Source organism: Ylistrum balloti, unplaced genomic scaffold (assembly GCF_031769215.1).
Source record: "Ylistrum balloti isolate Yb309-2 unplaced genomic scaffold, AGI_CSIRO_Ybal_v1 Utg370574, whole genome shotgun sequence".
Classification (NCBI taxonomy): Eukaryota; Metazoa; Mollusca; class Bivalvia; order Pectinida; family Pectinidae; genus Ylistrum; species Ylistrum balloti.
Genome location: NW_026782359.1, coordinates 1,175,054 through 1,196,505, shown reverse-complemented (window position 1 = coordinate 1,196,505; position 21,452 = coordinate 1,175,054). Strand labels below are relative to the sequence as shown.

General features: G+C 42.3%; 1 protein-coding gene across 1 annotated transcript; it reads left to right on the top strand.

Moving 5' to 3' along the window:
* Nucleotides 1–5,613: 5,613 nt before the first annotated feature.
* On the top strand, nucleotides 5,614–18,795 carry LOC132556541 (uncharacterized). Its single transcript, XM_060220953.1, has 3 exons — nucleotides 5,614–6,808; nucleotides 16,973–17,290; nucleotides 18,506–18,795. Exons 1-3 carry the CDS (start codon nucleotides 5,614–5,616, stop codon nucleotides 18,793–18,795), a joined length of 1,803 nt encoding a protein of 600 aa, XP_060076936.1.
* Nucleotides 18,796–21,452: the final 2,657 nt, after the last annotated feature.

Here is a 21,452-nt window from a genome sequence, read left to right as displayed (position 1 = left end):
TGGGTAGTAGTATTGAAGTGGGTAGTAGTGGTTAGTTGTCCCGAGGTGGGTAGTAGTTGTTCCGAAGTGGGTAGTTGTTCCGAGTAGTAGTGGTTGGACTGGTGTGCTGTCGCGATGGGGGTAGTAGTGGTTAGTTGTCCCGAAGTGGGTAGTAGTATTGAAGTGGGTAGTAGTGGTTAGTTGTCCCGAAGGGGGTAGTAGTGGTTAGTTGTCCCGAAGTGGGTAGTAGTATTGAAGTGGGTAGTAGTGGTTAGTTGTCCCGAAGTGGGTAGTTGTCCCAGTGTCTCAAAGTGGTGGGTAGTAGTCTTTTCGAAGTGGGTAGTAGTGGGTAGTTGTCTCGAAGTGGGTAGTTGTCTCGAAGTGGGAAGTAGTGGTTAGTTGTCCCGAAGTGGGTAGTAGTATTGAAGTGGGTAGTACTGATTAGTTGTCCCGAAGTGGGTAGTTGTTCCGAAGTGGGTAGTAGTGGTTAGTTTTCTCGAAGTGAGTAGTAGTGATCAGTTGTCTCGAAGTGGGTAGTTGTCTCGAAGTGGGTTGTCTCGAAGTGGGTAGTAGTGGTTAGTTGTCCCGAAGTGGGTAGTAGTATTGAAGTGGGTAGTAGTGGTTAGTTGTCCCGAAGTGGGTTGTAGTGGTTAGTTGTCTCGAAGTGGGTAGTTGTCTCGAAGTGGGTAGTAGTGGTTAGTTGTCCCGAAGTGGGTAGTTGTCCCGAAGTGGGTAGTTGTGGTGGGTAGGTTAGTTGTCCCGAAGTGGTAGTATTGAAGTGGTTAGTAGTGGTCTCGAAGTGGTTAGTTGTGTTAGTTGTCCCGAAGTGGGTAGTTGTTCCGAAGTGGGTAGTAGTGGTTAGTTTTCTCGAAGTGAGTAGTAGTGATCAGTTGTCTCGAAGTGGGTAGTTGTCTCGAAGTGGGTAGTTGTCTCGAAGTGGGAAGTAGTGGTTAGTTGTCCCGAAGTGGGTAGTAGTATTGAAGTGGGTAGTAGTGGTTAGTTGTCCCGAGGTGGGTAGTTGCCTCGAAGTGGGTATTAGTGATTAGTTGTCCCGAAGTGGGTTGTAGGGATTAGTTGTCCCAAAGTGGGTAGTTGTTCCGAAGTGGGTAGTAGTGGTTAGCTTTATCGAAGTGGGTAATAATGATCAGTTGTCTCGAAGTGGGTAGTTGTCTCGAAGTGGGTAGTAGTGGTTAGTTGTCCCGAAGTGGGTAGTAGTATTGAAGTGGGTAGTAGTGGTTAGTTGTCCCGAGGTGGTTAGTTGCCTCGAAGTGGGTAGTAGTGGTTAGTTTTCTCGAAGTGGGTAGTAGTAGTGATTAGTTGTCCCGAAGTGGGTAGTTGCCTCGAAGTGGGTAGTAGTGATTAGTTGCCTCGAAGTGAGTAGTAGTGATCAGTTGTCTCGAAGTGGGTAGTTGTCTCGAAGTGGGTAGTAGTGGTTAGTTGTCCCGAAGTGGGTAGTAGTATTGAAGTGGTTAGTAGTGGGTAGTTGTCTCGAAGTGGTTAGTTGTCTCGCAGTGGGTAGTAGTGATTAGTTGTCCCGAGGTGGGTAGTAGGGTGATCAAAGTGGGTAGTAGTGAAGTGGGTAGTAGTATTGAAGTTGTCTCGAAGTGGTTAGTTGTCTCGAAGTGGGTAGTTGTCTCGAAGTGGGTAGTAGTGGTTAGTTGTCCCGAAGTGGGTAGTTGTCTCGAAGTGGGTAGTTGTCTCGAAGTGGGTAGTAGTGGTTAGTTGTCCCGAAGTGGGTAGTTGTCCCGAAGTGGGTAGTAGTATTGAAGTGGGTAGTAGTGGTTAGTTGTCCCGAGGTGGTTAGTTGCCTCGAAGTGGGTAGTAGTGGTTAGTTTTCTCGAAGTGGGTAGTAGTGATCAGTTGTCTCGAAGTGGGTAGTTGTCTCGAAGTGGGTAGTAGTGGTTAGTTGTCCCGAAGTGGGTAGTAGTATTGAAGTGGGTAGTAGTGGGTAGTTGTCCCGAGTTGGGTTGTAGTGATTAGTTGTCCCGAAGTGGGTAGTAGTATTGAAGTGGGTAGTAGTGGTTAGTTGTCTCAAAGTGGTTAGCAGTCTCGAAATGGGTAGTATTGGTTTGTTGTCTCGAAGTGGGTTGTTGTCTCGAAGTGGGTAGTAGTGGTTAGTTTTCTCGAAGTGGGTAGTAGTGATCAGTTGTCTCGAAGTTGGTAGTTGTCTCGAAGTGGGAAGTAGTGGTTAGTTGTCCCGAAGTGGGTAGTAGTATTGAAGTGGGTAGTAGTGGTTAGTTGTCCCGAGGTGGGTAGTTGCCTCGAAGTGGGTATTAGTGATTCGTTGTCCCGAAGTGGGTAGTTGTCTCGAAATGGGTAGTAGTGGTTAGTTTTCTCGAAGTGGGTAGTAGTGATCAGTTGTCTCGAAGTGGGTAGTAGTATTGAAGTGGGTAGTAGTGGTTAGTTGTCTCAAAGTGGTTAGCAGTCTCAAAATGGGTAGTATTGGTTTGTTGTCTCGAAGTGGGTTGTTGTCTCGAAGTGGGTAGTAGTGGTTAGTTGTCCCGAAGTGGGTAGTAATGGTTAGTTGTCAAGACGTGTGTAGTATTGGTTGGTTGTCTTGAACTGGGTAGTAGTGGGTAGTTGTTTCGAAGTTGGTAGTAGTGGTTAGTTGTCCCGGAGTGGGTAGTAGTGGGTAGTTGTCTCGAAGTGGGTAGTAGTCTTGAAGTAGATAGTAGTGGGTAGTTGTCTCAAAATTGGCAGTTGTCCCGAAGTGGATAGTAGTATTGAAGTCGGAAGAAGTGGGTAGTTGTCTCGAAGTGGTTAGTTGTCTCGCAGTGGGTAGTAGTGATTAGTTGTCCCGAGGTGGGTAGTTGTCTCGAAGTGGGTAGTTGTCTCGAAGTGGTTAGTTGTCTCGAAGTGGGTAGTAGTGGGTAGTTGTCTCGAAGTTGGTAATAGTGGGTAGTTTTCTCGAAGTGGGTAGTAGAGGGTAGTTGTCTCGAAGTTGGTAATAGTGGGTAGTTGTCTCGAAGTGGGTAGTATTGGGTAGTTGTTTCGAAGTTGGTAGTAGTGGGTAGTTGTCTCGAAGTTGGTAGTAGTGGGTAGTTGTCTCGGAGTAGATAGAAGTGGGTAGTTGTCTTGTATTAGCAGTAGTTGAAGAAAATGATGTGGAAAAGTGATGTGGGAAACAATCCTAAAGAAAACAAAATTGACGTACGTAATGTACGTATTTATATCGACTCTATTGACACATGAGCTCTTCAGCTTGAAAATGATATAGTCAGAATATTTGTTTTACCAATGTACGCTCAACTTTACCTTAAATATCTGTTCAGCACCAGCTTGCATTATCTCATTAAATATTTTTGTGTAACAGCCATTATCACCTTTAATATCTAATGTATATTGACACCACATTACTTATTTGTATGAGATGATGGTTTGGGTTATCAATTATTATTATTATTATTATTATTATTATCACAGTCTTAACGGCCCGTCAACACATAAAAGGTCTTTAGGGCCATCAAACGGTAAAACACACAACGATCCAAAAGGAAATTACATTAAACAAACCAAAAGGTAAAAGACAAATGTTCAAAATCTAAAATGGGTATGTTAACACAAAAGATTAAAATGCTATGTCATAGTCTATTATATAAACCAACATTTTTCCTGTAATGCAGAATTTAACAAATCCCAAAAGTTTCAAAAAGGGATTTTAGACATGTAATGTTACGATAAAAATATTCTCGAGTAGACAGAAGGTCAATGCAGTCCTTTAAAAAATGTTTAACGGTGAATGGCTCATCACATCCTATGCACAAAGGATTATCTTCGCCTTTCAACATATATGAATGTGTAAGGTATGTATGACGGGCAAGGACAACTTCGTCTCGGTGGTTGTCTCTATAGCCTGGAGACCATTCACCGGATTTAACGGAGTGCAATTTGTTATTGGTATAGGTATCCATTCCTCCTGCCACTGAGCTTTTAAAATTTGTTTAATAAATGGTTTAAAATCGGTAAAATGAAGTTTAAAAACAACAGGTGGTAGCGATAAAGCTTCCTTTGCGGCACGATCTGCTTTTTCATTGCCTGGTATTCCCATGTGCCCAGGAACCCAGCAAATAGCAATACGAAAGTTAAAGACAAGTTCATGATATAGTATTAAGGTATTACGAATGAAAATATTAAACATTTTAATTAACTATAATGAAAGATAGAAATATGAACAGTTGCTAATGATGTCAATACTTTTACTTGGTAATTTTCAGAATAATGAAAACAAATACAAAGGATTAATATATATGGTAATGTAATTATTAGGCGGTCTGGACTTTCGTGGCTAGTCGATTTGGTGCCGTAGATCGTAATCGTTAATTGTGTGACAGTCATTAGGAGCCGTCTCCATCGAAAAACGTCAGTGTTGGAAAAATAAGCGTCATATGTCTAATAGTAAGGAGATAATGAGGAATCTAAACGTAGAATCGTTTCAGTTAAGTGATACGGGAGACAACTCTAACCATAAGGTGTACGTACACATGTAGCATACTGACTTAAGTAGGTTGACGAAGCTTTACCTGTTTGGTCCGAGATGACTGTCATATAGAGTATCGTGCCAGGACATATTGGCATTGTTCCCAGAATGAAGTGATCACACCTGGATACGCAACCTATCTATAATATTGACATGGAAGGGATTAAAGTAAAACATAGCACAGACAATAATGCAGGTGTATTGTATTCTCTCTCTCTCTCTCTCTCTCTCTCTCTCTCTCTCTCTCTCTCTCTCTCTCTCTCTCTCTCTCTCTCTCTCTCTCTCTCTCTCTCTCTCTCTCTCTCTCTCTCTCTCCCCTATACCCCCTCTCCCTACCGACTTCCCTCCACAACACACCTCCCTCCTCAACCTCTCCCATTTTGCTTCTTACTACTGTGTGTGTATAAATGTATTGTGAATTAGCACGGTATAAAATATTGTTATGTGTTTTAAGTGTATAATAACACAAGGATGACATGTTCAATATTATCATGGGAAACAGTAGTACCACGCCCAACAGGTTGTGTACGTACGGTAATAATATGGCCTCCTACATGTTTACGTGTGTACGTGTGTGGACAGTATTAATTATCGTGTGGACTGGGGTACAGTGTGTACATATGTTCATTTAAAGGTCTATATAGACACACATAACAAAGATCGATATCTTCCCGGGTGTAGTCGGCCTTTCTTTATGTCGATCCCATCAAGTTTGGACAGGCTACTGTTCGGCTGTGTTTTAGTGGTATTATCACAGACTGACGGGAAGGTAAACAATTACTGAGGGCCAAAATGGAGACTGGTTGGTGGTTCCAGAACTAAGAACAACGTTCACAGACAATTCCAGATTCACTACAGATTCAGTGCTACCAGGTATTTCGGAAGTATCGTAAAAGGATTAGCTGGGATTACGTCTTAACTTTTTGCTTCGCTGTGTGATTTCATTGAAAGTTAACAAGTGGATTTTAACACTGAGTATATCACTCCTGAATGTAACATTTAAACGAGTGTGTAATTTAAATACACAGAACAGCCGCACGTCCCGAGTCGTATGCAGAGTAATACCGTCCATATATACCTATAGTTTGACTTTCCTGATATCGTTGACCTTTAGCTGTAATATCGAATAATGAGCTGACGTCTCGACAGAATCAATAATGGATTTCTCTAAGTTTCGCGAATCTGGAGACCTCTCGGACATTACCGTGATAACGGGAGGCACGGAGTTCCGATTACATAGGTTTCCACTCTATGCCAAGTCCGAGTATTTTGTCAAGGTAAGTCGAGCATCCCCGGGCGACAGCAACAGGGTGGAGTTACTCGACTTCCCCGGGGGAGCGGACATATTCGGAATAGTGGCAGACTTTTGTTACAACATGAAGGTTGACATGACCAAGAATAACATCGTACAAATCCGATGTGCCGCGGAATATCTTCAGATGTCGGGGACTGGGAATCTCATTGAGATAAGCGATAAATTCTTACATGACACTATCACTTCTGGTAAACTCAGTCGTTCCACAGGGGCCATAACTTCCCTGCTGCTGTACTGCGTCACTATCGGTCCATTAGCAGAAGTGGCTGGAATAGTTGAGGCATGCTCGGATGCCATGGTGGAGTCATGGCTCAAACCACCCACAAAGTTTACAGATCCGAGTAACTTTAAGAAGCAGGGAAGCTCAGTTGATAAACGTGACGACAAGACAATGAAGGGTCTCTGTAATTTGCCACTGGATTGGTTCGTCAAACTGCTGACGTCAGCCAGAGACAGTGGCGTGCGTCCGAGTCTTCTTGCCGACATGGCAACCCGTTACATCACTTTGGTGTTGGATAGAGACGAAAGCGAAAAGAGTATACAAGATGCTGGATCAAAACCAGGAAAAGAAAACACTGAAAAGTCACCTAGTAAGGCAGATCCAGTCAAAATCACGAAGAAAATAGATACAGGGCACGTGTTAGATGCTGTTATAATGGAACTTCCGGAAGATTCGTTTTCTGATGACGTCATGACAATTGACTGGATCACAAGGACTTTTAAGATGGCGACATTGCGTGGTTGTCGTTGCAGAAGACCTTTGGTAAAAGCGGCGGGAGAAATAATGAATAAACTTGCACCGGATGACCTATGTATCATATCACCTTCCTTGTTACGTGACATCGTACAGGAGTCATGTAATGACGAGGGGGAGGCCGAAAGGGCATGTAGAATCATAGACACTTACATGACAGAGATGGTGAGGAAAGGAGTACTGACGGGTGAAACGTTCCGACTTCTGGCATCAGCAGCTCCAGGTGAAGCACGCAAGAGTCACGACCAACTTTATGGCATACTTGAGTATGTTCTTATAGCAGGTAAATATGTATTGCGGTTACTACTTTTTATCAAATTAGCATAACTGAGACCAACTAGTACCACAAGTGGTGGTCGGGTCACGCAGTGGTAACGCACTCGCCTTTCACCTAGCCGACCGGGGTTCGATTCCCGGAACGGACATGAAAAGGTAAGGGGTCACCTGCCCAACTACGTGGGTTTTCCCCGGGTACTCCGGTTTCCTCCCACAATAAGACCCCTCGCGCGCTTACATCCGGGCCAACAAGAGTGATCAGTATAAGTTGACATAACTTGTTTCGCAATTGTTATAAAAGTTTATATATACCAAAAGTGGTACTACAATCACTTCTTGTGTCCAGACGATTCTGTTAACGTTGTTTCATTTTCTCTGATAAATGATCCCGTAAAGATAATAATTTTAGCAGCATTATAATTGCTTAGATTATGATGAACCAAAACGACCTCTAATCAATATTATATAGCATCAAACTGCCATGTGACACCTTAAAGACACGATCGTCTTGTAAGTTACTTTGATGTTAAACTGTCGTGGAAGGCCCTTTATGCCAATTGTCGGGGCGAAATTGCCGTGTCAAACTACTCTGTAATGCACGTCATTGTCAAACTACGGCGTAGAAACATTGTCTAATAGCCATGCAAGACACCAAGATGCCTTAATACATATACTGTAGTTAAATAAAGTCATCCCGAACATTAGTACAGTGTTACATACATTGTGTGTAAACATCAAGTGTCGTATCTATTGACTCTCTTTCAATAATCAGTAACGTAACCATATGTTATTAAGTACCAAAAATACATCGTTCGCAGTACTGTCTGCATCAATACAGTAAAACAGGACAGAGGCCAACCAAAGCTATCGAAATACTGTGATGCGTGATTATCACAAAACATCATTTTCATTTTTATATTGATAATCCAACATTGATCTGAACAAATTCCTGTGTTTCTGCTTAGGCATGCGCAGACGATACATATGCACACTATTGATCGAATCCCGGTATATAAAACAAACGTCAGATGTTACCTGTAACATGTAATATACTCTTCTATAGTAGTACATTGGTTTGCCTTAATTTCCTGAAAATTGTACATTATCGATTAACTTAGAACTCCATAAAACTTGAGAATGATATTTTTGCGGATTTTTTTTTTTTTTCAAACCAAACCAAGATGACTCTAATATCCTGCAGTCTCGTCATCCAGCTGCTCGATCACTTCGTAATACAATAGGTGCAACGTGTGTGCAGACAACAATACAGTTGAGATGTATGGTGACTGGTTAGGGTCATGTCGTAATCTGCCAATCTCGCTCTGTCGACCTAAAGTTGATCGAGCGAGATCATGACGGCAACAGACCGAGATCGCGAGAGCGACATGCAAAATCTAATCTCGCTCTATCGACCTCAAGGCGTCAGAGCGAGATTGCAATGTTGAAAAAATGGCCCTTACCAGCAACCGTACTTAACTAACCAATCACATCAGAGATTCCATGCGATCGTCCGGCTAGTCCGAATGTACTTGATATCTAACTGCGATGTTACGGTCTTCACAAAAAGACAAAAAAAGAACATCGCCGATATACAGTCAGGAATCTTCGGACTAGATAATCAGGACCCTTCAGACTAGATAGTCAGGACCCTTCAGACTAGATAGTCAGGACCCTTTAGACTAGATAGTCAGGACCCTTCAGACTAGATAGTCAGGACCCTTCAGACTAGATAGTCAGGACCCTTTAGACTAGATAGCAATCTTCGGACTAGATAATCAGGACCCTTCAGACTAGATAGCAATCTTCGGACTAGATAATCAGGACCCTTCAGACTAGATAGCAATCTTCGGACTAGATAGCAATCTTCGGACAAGATAGTCAGGACCCTTCAGACTAGATAGCAATCTTCGGACTAGATAATCAGGACCCTTCAGACTAGATAGTCAGGACCCTTCAGACTAGATAGTCAGGACCCTCTTAGCAATCTTCGGACTAGATAATCAGGACCCTTCAGACTAGATAGCAATCTTCGGACTAGATAATCAGGACCCTTCAGACTAGATAGCAATCTTCGGACAAGATAGTCAGGACCCTTCAGACTAGATAGTAATCTTCGGACTAGATAGCAATCTTCGGACTAGATAGTCAGGACCCTTCAGACTAGATAGCAATCTTCGGACTAGATAATCAGGACCCTTCAGACTAGATAGCAATCTTCGGACTAGATAGTAATCTTCGGACTAGATAGTCAGGACCCTTCAGACTAGATAGTAATCTTCGGACTAGATAGTCAGGACCCTTCAGACTAGATAGCAATCTTCGGACTAGATAGTCAGGACCCTTCAGACTAGATAGTAATCTTCGGACTAGATAGCAATCTTCGGACTAGATAGTCAGGACCCTTCAGACTAGATAGCAATCTTCGGACTAGATAGCAATCTTCGGACTAGATAGTCAGGACCCTTCAGACTAGATAGCAATCTTCGGACTAGATAATCAGGACCCTTCAGACTAGATAGCAATCTTCGGACTAGATAGTCAGGACCCTTCAGACTAGATAGCAGTCTTCGGACTAGATAGTCAGGACCCTTCAGACTAGATAGCAATCTTCGGACTAGATAATCAGGACCCTTCAGATAGTAATCTAGATAGCAATCTTCGGACTAGATAATCAGGACCCTTCAGACTAGATAGCAATCTTCGGACTAGATAATCAGGACCCTTCAGACTAGATAGCAATCTTCGGACTAGATAATCAGGACCCTTCAGACTAGATAGCAATCTTCGGACTAGATAGTCAGGACCCTTCAGACTAGATAGTAATCTTCGGACTAGATAGCAATCTTCGGACTAGATAGCAATCTTCGGACAAGATAGTCAGGACCCTTCAGACTAGATAGCAATCTTCGGACTAGATAGCAATCTTCGGACTAGATAGCAATCTTCGGACTAGATAATCAGGACCCTTCAGACTAGATAACAATCTTCGGACTAGATAGTAATCTTCGGACTAGATAGTCAGGACCCTTCAGACTAGATAGTAATCTTCGGACTAGATAGTCAGGACCCTTCAGACTAGATAGCAATCTTCGGACTAGATAGTCAGGACCCTTCAGACTAGATAGTCAGGACCCTTCAGACTAGATAGTCAGGACCCTTCAGACTAGATAGCAATCTTCGGACTAGATAGCAATCTTCGGACTAGATAGTCATCCTTCAGACTAGATAGCAATCTTCGGACTAGATAGTCAGGACCCTTCAGACTAGATAGTAATCTTCGGACTAGTTAGCAGGACCCTTCGGACTAGATAGCAATCTTCGGACTAGATAGCAATCTTCGGACTAGATAGCAATCTTCGGACTAGATAATCAGGACCCTTTAGACTAGATAGCAATCTTCGGAGTCAGGACTTCGGACTAGATAGTCAGGATCCTTCGGACTAGACTAGATAGGACCCTTCAGACTAGATAGCAATCTTCGGACTAGATAGTCAGGACCCTTCAGACTAGATAGAAATCTTCGGACTAGATAGTCAGGACCCTTCAGACTAGATAGTAATCTTCGGACTAGATAGTCAGGACCCTTCAGACTAGATAGCAATCTTCAGACTAGATAGTCAGGACCCTTCAGACTAGATAGTAATCTTCGGACTACATAGCAATGTTCGGACTAGATAGCAATCTTCGGACTAGATAGTCAGGACCCTTCAGACTAGATAGTAATCTTCGGACTAGATAGCAATCTTCGGACTAGATAGCAATCTTCGGACTAGATAGCAATCTTCGGACTAGATAATCAGGACCCTTTAGACTAGATAGCAATCTTCGGATTAGATAGTAATCTTCGGACTAGATAGCAATCTTCGGACTAGATAGTCAGGACTAGATAGTCAGGACCCTTCAGACTAGATAGCAATCTTCGGACTAGATAGTCAGGACCCTTCAGACTAGATAGCAATCTTCGGACTAGATAGTCAGGACCCTTCAGACTAGATAGCAATCTTCGGACTAGATAGTCAGGACCCTTTAGACTAGATAGCAGTCTTCGGACTAGATAGCAATCTTCGGACAAGATAATCAGGACCCTTCAGACTAGATAGTAATCTTCGGACTAGATAGTCAGGACCCTTCAGACTAGATAGCAATCTTCGGACTAGATAGTCAGGACCCTTCAGACTAGATAGCAATCTTCGGACTAGATAGCAATCTTCGGACTAGATAGCAATCTTCGGACTAGATAATCAGGACCCTTCAGACTAGATAGTAATCTTCGGACTAGATAGTCAGGACCCTTCAGACTAGATAGCAATCTTCGGACTAGATAGTCAGGACCCTTCAGACTAGATAGCAATCTTCGGACTAGATAGTCAGGACCCTTCAGACTGGATAGCAATCTTTAGGCTAGATAGTCAGGACCCTTCAAACTAGATAGCAATCTTCGGACTAGATAGTCAGGACCCTTCAGACTAGATAGCAATCTTCGGACTAGATAGTCAGGACCCTTCAGACTACATAGCAATCTTCGGACTAGATAGCAATCTTCGGACTAGATAGTCAGGACCCTTCAGACTAGATAGTAATCTTCGGACTAGATAGTCAGGACCCTTCAGACTAGATAGCAATCTTCGGACTAGATAGTCAGGACCCTTCAGACTAGATAGCAATCTTCGGACTAGATAGCAATCTTCGGACTAGATAGTCAGGACCCTTCAGACTAGATAGCAATCTTCGGACTAGATAGTCAGGACCCTTTAGACTAGATAGCAATCTTCGGACTAGATAGTCAGGACCCTTCAGACTAGATAGCAATCTTCGGACTAGATAGTCAGGACCCTTTAGACTAGATAGCAATCTTCGGACTAGATAGTCAGGACCCTTTAGACTAGATAGCAATCTTCGGACTAGATAGTCAGGACCCTTCAGACTAGATAGCAATCTTCGGACTAGATAGTCAGGACCCTTCAGACTAGATAGCAATCTTCGGACTAGATAGTCAGGACCCTTCAGACTAGATAGCAATCTTCGGACTAGATAATCAGGACCCTTCAGACTAGATAGCAATCTTCGGACTAGATAGTCAGGACCCTTTAGACTAGATAGCAATCTTCGGACTAGATAATCAGGACCCTTCAGACTAGATAGTAATCTTCGGACAGATAGCAGGACCCTTTAATCTTCGGACAGATAGTCAGGACCCTTTAGACTTCTTTAGGCTAGATAGTCAGGACCCTTCAAACTAGATAGCAATCTTCGGACTAGATAGTCAGGACCCTTCAGACTAGATAGCAATCTTCGGACTAGATAATCAGGACCCTTTAGACTAGATAGCAATCTTCGGACAAGATAGTCAGGACCCTTCAGACTAGATAGCAATCTTCGGACAAGATAGTCAGGACCCTTTAGACTAGATAGCAATCTTCGGACAAGATAGTCAGGACCCTTTAGACTTGATAGCAATCTTTAGGCTAGATAGTCAGGACCCTTCAAACTAGATAGCAATCTTCGGACTAGATAGTCAGGACCCTTTAGATTAGACTGAATAACGTCCATAATCTATTGGGTCTGATGGGCTGAGTCACGTCCCCTGGACGGTAAGGACTGATAGCTGAGTCCCGTTTCTTTACGGCCAGGACTGATGGACTGTGTCACGTCCCCTGGACGGTTAGGACTGATGGCTTGGTCACGTCCCCTGGACGGTTAGGACTGATGGACTGAGTCACGTCCCCTGGACGGTTAGGACTGATGGACTGAGTCCCGTTCTTTGACGGTTAGGACTGATGGTTGAGCCACGTCTTCTTGATGGTTAGGACTGATGGCTGAGTCACGTCCCCACGATGGTTAGGACTGATGGCTGAGTCACGTCCCCTGGACGGTTAGGACTGATGGACTGTGTCACGTCCCCTGGACGGTTAGGACTGATAGACTGAGTCATGTCCCCTGGACGGTTAGGACTGATGGCTTGGTCACGTCCCCTGGACGGTTAGGACTGATGGCTGAGTCACGTCCCCTGGACGGTTAGGACTGATAGACTGAGTCACGTTCCCTGGACGGTTAGGACTGATGGACTGAGTCACGTCCCCATGATGGTTAGGACTGATGGCTGAGTCACATCCCCTGGACGGTTAGGACTGATGGCTGAGTCACGTCCCCTCGACAGTGGAGACTGATGGACTGAGTCACGTCCCCTGGACGGTCAGGACTGATGTACTGAGTCACGTCCTATGGACGATTAGAACTGATAGACTGAGTCACGTCCCCTGGACGGTTAGGACTGATGGATTGAGTCACGTCCCCTGGACGGTAAGAACTGATGGACTGAGTCACGTCCCCTGGACAGTTGGGACTGGTGGACTGAGTCACGTTTCTTGACGATTAGGACTGATGGACTGAGTCACCTACCCTGAACAGTTGGGACTGATGGACTGAGTCACGTACCTTGATGGTTAGGACTGATGGACTGAGTCACGTCCCCTGAACAGTTGGGACTGATGGACTGAGTCACGTACCCTGGACAGTTGGGACTGATGGACTGAGTCACGTCCCCTGAACAGTTGGGACTGATGGACTGAGTCACGTACCCTGGACAGTTGGGACTGATGGACTGAGTCACGTACCCTGAACAGTTGGGACTGATGGACTGAGTCACGTACCTTGATGGTTAGGACTGATGGACTGAGTCACGTCCCCTGGACAGATGGACTGAGTCACGTCCCCTGGACAGTTGGGACTGATGGACTGAGTCACGTACCCTGGACAGTTGGGACTGATGGACTGAGTCACGTCCCCTGGACAGTTGGGACTGGTGGACTGAGTCACGTTTCTTGACGGTTAGGACTGATGGACTGAGTCACCTACCCTGAACAGTTGGGACTGATGGACTGAGTCACGTACCTTGATGGTTAGGACTGATGGACTGAGTCACGTCCCCTGAACAGTTTGGACTGATAGACTGAGTCACGTACCTGGACAGTTGGGACTGATGGACTGAGTCACGTACCTGGACAGTTGGGACTGATGGACTGAGTCACGTCCCCTGAACAGTTGGGACTGATGGACTGAGTCACGTACCCTGGACAGTTGGGACTGATGGACTGAGTCACGTACCTTGATGGTTAGGACTGATGGACTGAGTCACGTCCCCTGGACAGATGGACTGAGTCACGTCCCCTGGACAGTTGGGACTGATGGACTGAGTCACGTACCCTGGACAGTTGGGACTGATGGACTGAGTCACGTACCCTGGACAGTTGGGACTGATGGACTGAGTCACGTACCCTGAACAGTTGGGACTGATGGACTGAGTCACGTCCCCTGGACAGTTGGGACTGATGGACTGATTTACGTCCCCTGAACAGTTGGGACTGACGGACTGAGTCACGTCCCCTGAACAGTTGGGACTGATGGACTGAGTCACGTACCCTGGACAGTTGGGACTGATGGACTGAGTCACGTACCCTGGACAGTTGGGACTGATAAATTGAGCTAGGTCCCTGGACGGTTGGGTTTAGCGGGCTTAGCAATATATAATATACCCGTGTTTGTAACATGTATATGTACAGTGTTGATGAGCTGACATGGCACCTATCCACCTTTCCTTTTTCAACATTCTTTTTCCAATGAGCACTCGAACGACCCTAAGATATTCTCTTATCTGCAAATTATTGATTATGTATTTGTCACGTCCACTAAACCCTGTAATCTCGTATACTCAACAGAATTCCTCACTAGTACCCTTGCCAAGGGACAAGCTAGATCTAACGGACAACTTGTGTAGAAAGATCTCTACTTGGTATGATATATCTTCTACAGCCTCTGTAGATATCTATTTTAGATATATATGAATCTTTGTTATTGATTCTGTTGTTACTAACACTTGGGGAGACTCTATAGAACAGTCATCTTAACAGGATCACACCCTGTTGGATTCGGTCTCAGAGACTTGATTGATTTATTCAAAATGTCAAACTTTGGCCAGAATGCCAGAACGGTATTGTCAAAAGGACATGATGGATTTGTCAGAAAGTCCAGTTTTGGCCAAAATGTTACAGTAGATTGAATGTCCAGGTGGGCGTTACAGCAGTTGTGTGATTTTGGCCATAATATTGTGGCTAACTATACAAGATGGTGTTAACAACAATTGAAGTAAAAATAATCGGTGTAAAAATAATTGGTGTAAACAATAATTGGTGTAAACAATAATGGGTGTAAACAATAATGGGTGTAAACAATAATGGGTGTAAACAATAATGGGTGTAAACAATAATGGGTGTAAACAATAATGGGTGTAAACAATAATGGGTGTAAACAATAATGGGTGTAAACTATTATTGATGTAAAAAATATTTGATGTAAACTATTATTGATGTAAACAATATTTGATGTAAACTATAATTGATGTACACGTAACAATAATTGGTGTTAATAGTAATTAGCGTTAACAATGATTGACTCATTTTCGATAGTGTAACATCACCCCGCAAATACTACTTTCCTTGTAGAAATAAAATTCTTCAAAAACTTAGAATTTGACATGTGAACCATATACTGTCCAGACGAAAGAGTTAGAATGTCCAGTGTGTGTCGGTGTACAGATCGATATAAAGAGGTACAGTATACTTAATGTATCGAAGGACGATGCTATATTCGACAGATCGAAGTTCTCGACATTACGATTCGACATAACAGGGAACACTGGGGTCAATAAATCGATATACTATATTCGACAGATCGAAGTTATCGACATTACGATTCGACATAACAGGGAACACTGGGGTCAATAAATCGATATGCGTTCTAATGATTTGATATATTTTCATAATTACAGAAGAAAAGTGTTACAATTAGGTACACCGGAATATCGAAGAGAGATCTTACGAGTCTGGTAGTACGAATCTGTACAGGAAAGAATGAAAAGATATATCGATGTCTTATATTTTTGAACCGATGTAACGACAAACGGTACTACAACTCGAGATGCCTTTGTCTGGTAATGCGATTCGAAATACTTCAATTCGGCTCTTTGATTCGATATAACGAATACCAGCATACCTATGTCTGGTACTATGCTTCCATTTAACGAAGAACGGTTTTAAAACTCGACATACCTATGTCTGGTACTATGATTCCATATTACGAAGATCGGTTTTAAAACTCGACATACCTATGTCTGGTACTATGATTCCATATTACGAAGAACGGTTTTAAAACTCGACATACCTATGTCTGGTACTATGATTCCATATTACGAAGATCGGTTTTAAAACTCGACATACCAATGTCTGGTACTATGATTCCATATTACGAAGAACGGTTTTAAAACTCGACATACCTATGTCTGGTACTATGATTCCATATTACGAAGAACGGTTTTAAAACTCGACATACCTATGCCTGGTACTATGATTCCATATTACGAAGAACGGTTTTAAAACTCGACATACCTATGTCTGGTACTTTAGTTCCATATAACGAAGAACGATACTTAAACACGACATACCTATGTCTGGTACTTTGGTTCCATATAAAGAAGAACGGTATTAAAACTCGACATACCTAAGTCTGGTACTATGATTCCATATTACGAAGACCGGTACTTAAACACGACATACCTATGTCTGGTACTGTTGTAACGGAACTATTACCCAGAGCAGCAGATTAATAAGACGAACCCAACATTACCAACGAACACTCGTTAAACTGTTGTATTGTGATATATATATTATTTACCCAGCCCCGGTCTCGTTAATACAATACATCATTTAGCACGTTTTCATGCTTGATAGGTCGTGTATAAGATACCTAATGATAGCGAATCTCCACTTGGGACAACACCTTCCTATAACACTGTACACTTATAATGAAACAGTCGAACTGCTTGTACCCGGGCTTGCGGATAGGTGGGAATTCGAATAGTATTTCTATATAAATGCTCTCACATCTTGTACAACACTTGAAGATGAGCAATATAGCTAGGTAGTCGCAATGGAGTTATCACAAGGCTCCATGGGTTTACAAGACGTCTTTTTAAGTTCTGTATGGTTTGTTAGACATACCTTAGATATTACTTTAGAATGATGGTAAGGTAGTTTGGACTAAATGAATTAGGAATAATTTTGATCGACTTTCAAAAATGTTTCCTCTGATAGATAATTGAATTTGGTATCGTTTCCAGAAAGAGATAAAATGAGTGATGACCAGCGCCAGGAACTGATAAACAGAGTGAATTTTACCCTGGTTAGCGAGGATGTGTTACACCAAGCACTGGCATCGGAATTCATTCCCCCAGCCCACGTGGCAAAGGGCGCATTGGCATTATGTGCTCGTCTAAAGAAAGATCTAGAGGTCATGACATCAACGGTGTCAAAACAGGACGAGGAACTCCGAAGATACAACTACAGCTACAAGAGAGGAAAGGTGACGACGACTCCCGCGCCAAGGTCGTCGTATAGCTCAGCTCCTCCCTACCAACGCGGGGGGCTCACGGAAACAGGTAAAAGTCGACCTTTGACAACTAGTCTGTACTTAAGAATGAAACAAATGACAATTGCATGACTTTTTTGGTCATCTGACTCGTCGTCCGCCGTGCGTCGTTTGCTTAAACTTTTGACATTTTAAACTTCTTCTCCGGTCCCACTGGTGCCATTGAGCAAAAAATTGGTAAGAATGTTCGGGAAAGGTAGACAACAAATGTTATTATTTTTCGACACGAAACCCACAGAGGCTATTTTGTAACATGATTGCACAATCATGGTTTCCTGTGCTACACCTATTTCAAATTTCTTCTGAAGTTTCATTTGTGTTATTGAGCTCAGACTTGCATGAAATAGTCCTGAGATTGTCCTGACCAAGTGTTGATATTTTTCGGGTATGTCTGAAATCCAAGATGGCTGCCATAGCTGCCATCTTGAAAAAATATTTTAAACTCCTTCAGTTCAGCTTGTGCATTTAAGCTTAGGATTGGTGGGAATGTTAAGGAAAGGTAGCTAACAAAGTGTTGTTAATTATTGACTTTGTCAAAAATTTGACATGACAGCTAAGCAGGCCATTTTGTAACATGTTTGCGCAATCATGGTATTCCTATGCTACGTCTATTTCAAACCGCTGAAGTTTCACCAATGGTATTGAGATCCAATTTGTCTGAAATGATCCTGACCATGTGTTGTTATTTTTCAGATCGATCTGAAATTCAAGATGACCGCCATCTTGAAATACATATTTTAAACTTCTTCTCCAGTTCCATTTGTGCCGTTGAGCTAAAATTCGGTTGGAATTTTCAGGAAAGGTAGCCAACAAAGTGTTGTTATTTTTCGACCTTGTCAAAACTTTGACATTGCAGCCAGGGAGGTCATTTTGTAACATGATTGTGAAATCGTGATTTTCCTGTACAACACCTATTTCAAATTTCTTCTCAAGTTTCGCCACTTGGATTGAGCTTCATCTTTACGATAAAAAAAAATGCAGTTACCTACTCTTCACCAAAACTACCATCTGCATCATGGAAAATAGCTTCTTAATAAGATTTCATTCAAAGAAGAAAATTAATCCTTCTCCCTGCTGAATGTTTTTGTAGTCAGTTGTGTACACGTTTTTCCTTGTTTGACTATTCGTATAAGTCAAAATTTAAGCTTCCAAATCTAACCAAACATAAAAGGCAAATGCATGTAACTTATATACTACTCATTTGGAATATGTTCCTTTTCTCTAGATTACGAACCGACGAAAGACAGTGATCCGCTGAAGGTACTGGATAACATGCTGAGTGGGACGGACAGACAGACAGATGAAGTTCTCTCATCAGCAAGAAACAAGCTGACTTCCGGTGCGGGTACAGGGGTCCCGTTCAACTCCTTCCGGCCTGTACAGTCAGGGGAGCACGACATTAGCTTTGAGGAGGAACTGGAATTTAAGTACGACCGAGCATTCCGTGCTATGGACAACAGTAGATCCAAGCCACGGTCGGGCGGGTATGGATATAGGTCGTCATTCCGGTATTGATGCGAATGTCATTACATGAAATATGCATCCTCGATTTCACCAAAAGAAATATTTCTTAATCCTATTGGCATTTATAGTTGTTTTTCTATATCAATAATCTGGGCATGTATTTAAACATCTGCTAATGAACCTTGTGCACTGTTCATAACCTCGTTTTCAACACTTGGCGGCATTAAACATGCTTTGTTTCCAAACAAAGCAGTATTGAGGATGCATTGCTTTACAACAATGCTTTAGTTTTGAACACATATTTTAGGTGACACCAATCAGTTGTTTGTTCGTTATAAAGATTTTCGTTTTCTTTTATGAGGTCTCATCCACTATGGTGCCTTCCCTGATGTATTATGTGTTACGTTGACCTGGTCCGTCTCCCTGGTGTTATATATATCACGAAGAGATCACGTGCAACATTGATGTGACATGTTTCTGAAGTGTCACTTGGATGTTTTGTGTCACATTGAGATCACGTGCCACTTTGTTGTGGCGTGTTTCTCGGTCTGAAGTGTCACTTTGATGTTTTGTGTCACAATGAGATCACGTGCCACTTTGTTGTGGCGTGTTACCTGAAATAATGTGTCACTTTGATGTTTTGTGTCACAGTGAGATCACGTGCAACTTTGTTGTGGCGTGTTTCTCGGTCTGAAGTGTCACTTTGATGTTTTGTGTCACACTGAGATCACGTGCCACTTTGTTGTGGCGTGTTACCTGAAATAATGTGTCACTTTGATGTTTTGTGTCACAATGAGATCACGTGCCACTTTGTTGTGGCGTGTTTCTCGGTCTGAAGTGTCACTTTGATGTTTTGTGTGACACTGAGATCACGTGCCACTTTGTTGTGGCGTGTTACCTGAAATAATGTGTCACTTTGTTGTTTTGTGTCACAGTGAGATCACGTGCCACTTTGTTGTGGCGTGTTTCTCGGTCTGAAGAGTCACTTTGATGTTTTGTGTCACACTGAGATCACGTGCCACTTTGTTGTGGCGTGTTACCTGAAATAATGTGTCACTTTGATGTTTTGTGTCACACTGCCACTTGTGGCGTGTTAGAAATAATGTGTCACTTTGATGTTTTGTGTCACAATGTGTTTGTTGTGGCGTGTTTCTCGGTCTGAAGTGTCACTTTGATGTTTTGTGTGACACTGAGATCACGTGCCACTTTGTTGTGGCGTGTTTCTCGGTCTGAAGTGTCACTTTGATGTTTTGTGTGACACTGAGATCACGTGCCACTTTGTTGTGGCGTGTTACCTGAAATAATGTGTCACTTTGATGTTTTGTGTCACACTGAGATCACGTGTCACTTTGATGTTTTGTGTCACACTGAGATCACGTGTCACTTTGATGCATTGTGTTTCTCTTTAATGTTAATGTTATATTTTGACTGTAGTGTTTCCTGTTTGGATTTGACAAATGTACTCAGAGGAAAGGTGCCATTCTTATGCTTGTTTTAACTGTTTTATACCCGATTAAAAAATGGGCGTGGAAACTTTGTATAATATCACGTTTCATCGAAGGCTTATAATGTAACTAAAATTTTAGGTAAATTTTAGCTAACAACACATGATATCTTCACGATTTTTTTATGTCGATTTTTGTGCTTATATATATATATAGCTAGTCAAAAATAGCATTACCAGACCAAAAGTTACATACACGTAAGAAGGTGAAGGTCTCTGTGTGTAGGGCACACGGTGCGTTACGTCGAGAAATAGGTGCTGTTAACTGCACCTCAAACAAGACTATAAAGTCAATAGTCGGTTTAGAACTACAAATGGCACATACAAGCGTTGGCATGTGCTTCAATACTTCGTGTAAAAGTTCTAGATTCACGTTAAAGGAATTCCATAGGATTCCACTTTCGCTGTTTTAATTTTTGTTTATATAAAAGTAATTACATCGAGATGTGAAACAATTCGTCGGGAAAAACATCGATTCATACAACTATCGGACCTATACAAAAATACCAATCCTGAAGTGAACAATATAAATTCGATAAGACTGATAAACAGATATTCCGGAACACCGGTGGGTGTGTTTTCACAAATTTTCCGTGCGTGTCGGAAACGCCCGCAGATCTCCCTTTGTTGGCCGGAAAGACATGATTGTGTAAACTTGAAGTTTTGTTGTTTTAACAAAATAGATTAAGTTCGTGTATACAAAATACATATATATATATATACGGTCTGTTGGTATGGAAGTTTCTAATCCCTAAGGGTAATCCGAGGAAACAAAACGTGGTTATGTCTGGCTTCCCTGAGTTTTGCAGTGATACATCCGTTATCCTTTATTCATTCAGATGTTACAATGAATTAAACAATTTGTTATGTATTGAACGTGGTCTTCATCGTCTTATGTACATGATAATTCGACTTTTACATTACAAAATAGCACATCTAGTTAAACAATGGACTTACAATGGTGTCAGCTAAATTCACAAACACGAATATCGTTTGCTTGTCTGTGACGGATAGTGTTATTGTTTTGTCAACAATTTCTTGGTCCTCGGTAACTAGAGAAATTTAATTTTGTGACAATATTAATATGATTGTATGCCGAATCTATGAGAAATACACACATTATCGAGTAAAAATTATCAATACAGAATTTATCCAAAATTCAAAAATTCGTACTTTCCTTCTTCGTTACCATGGATTCCACACA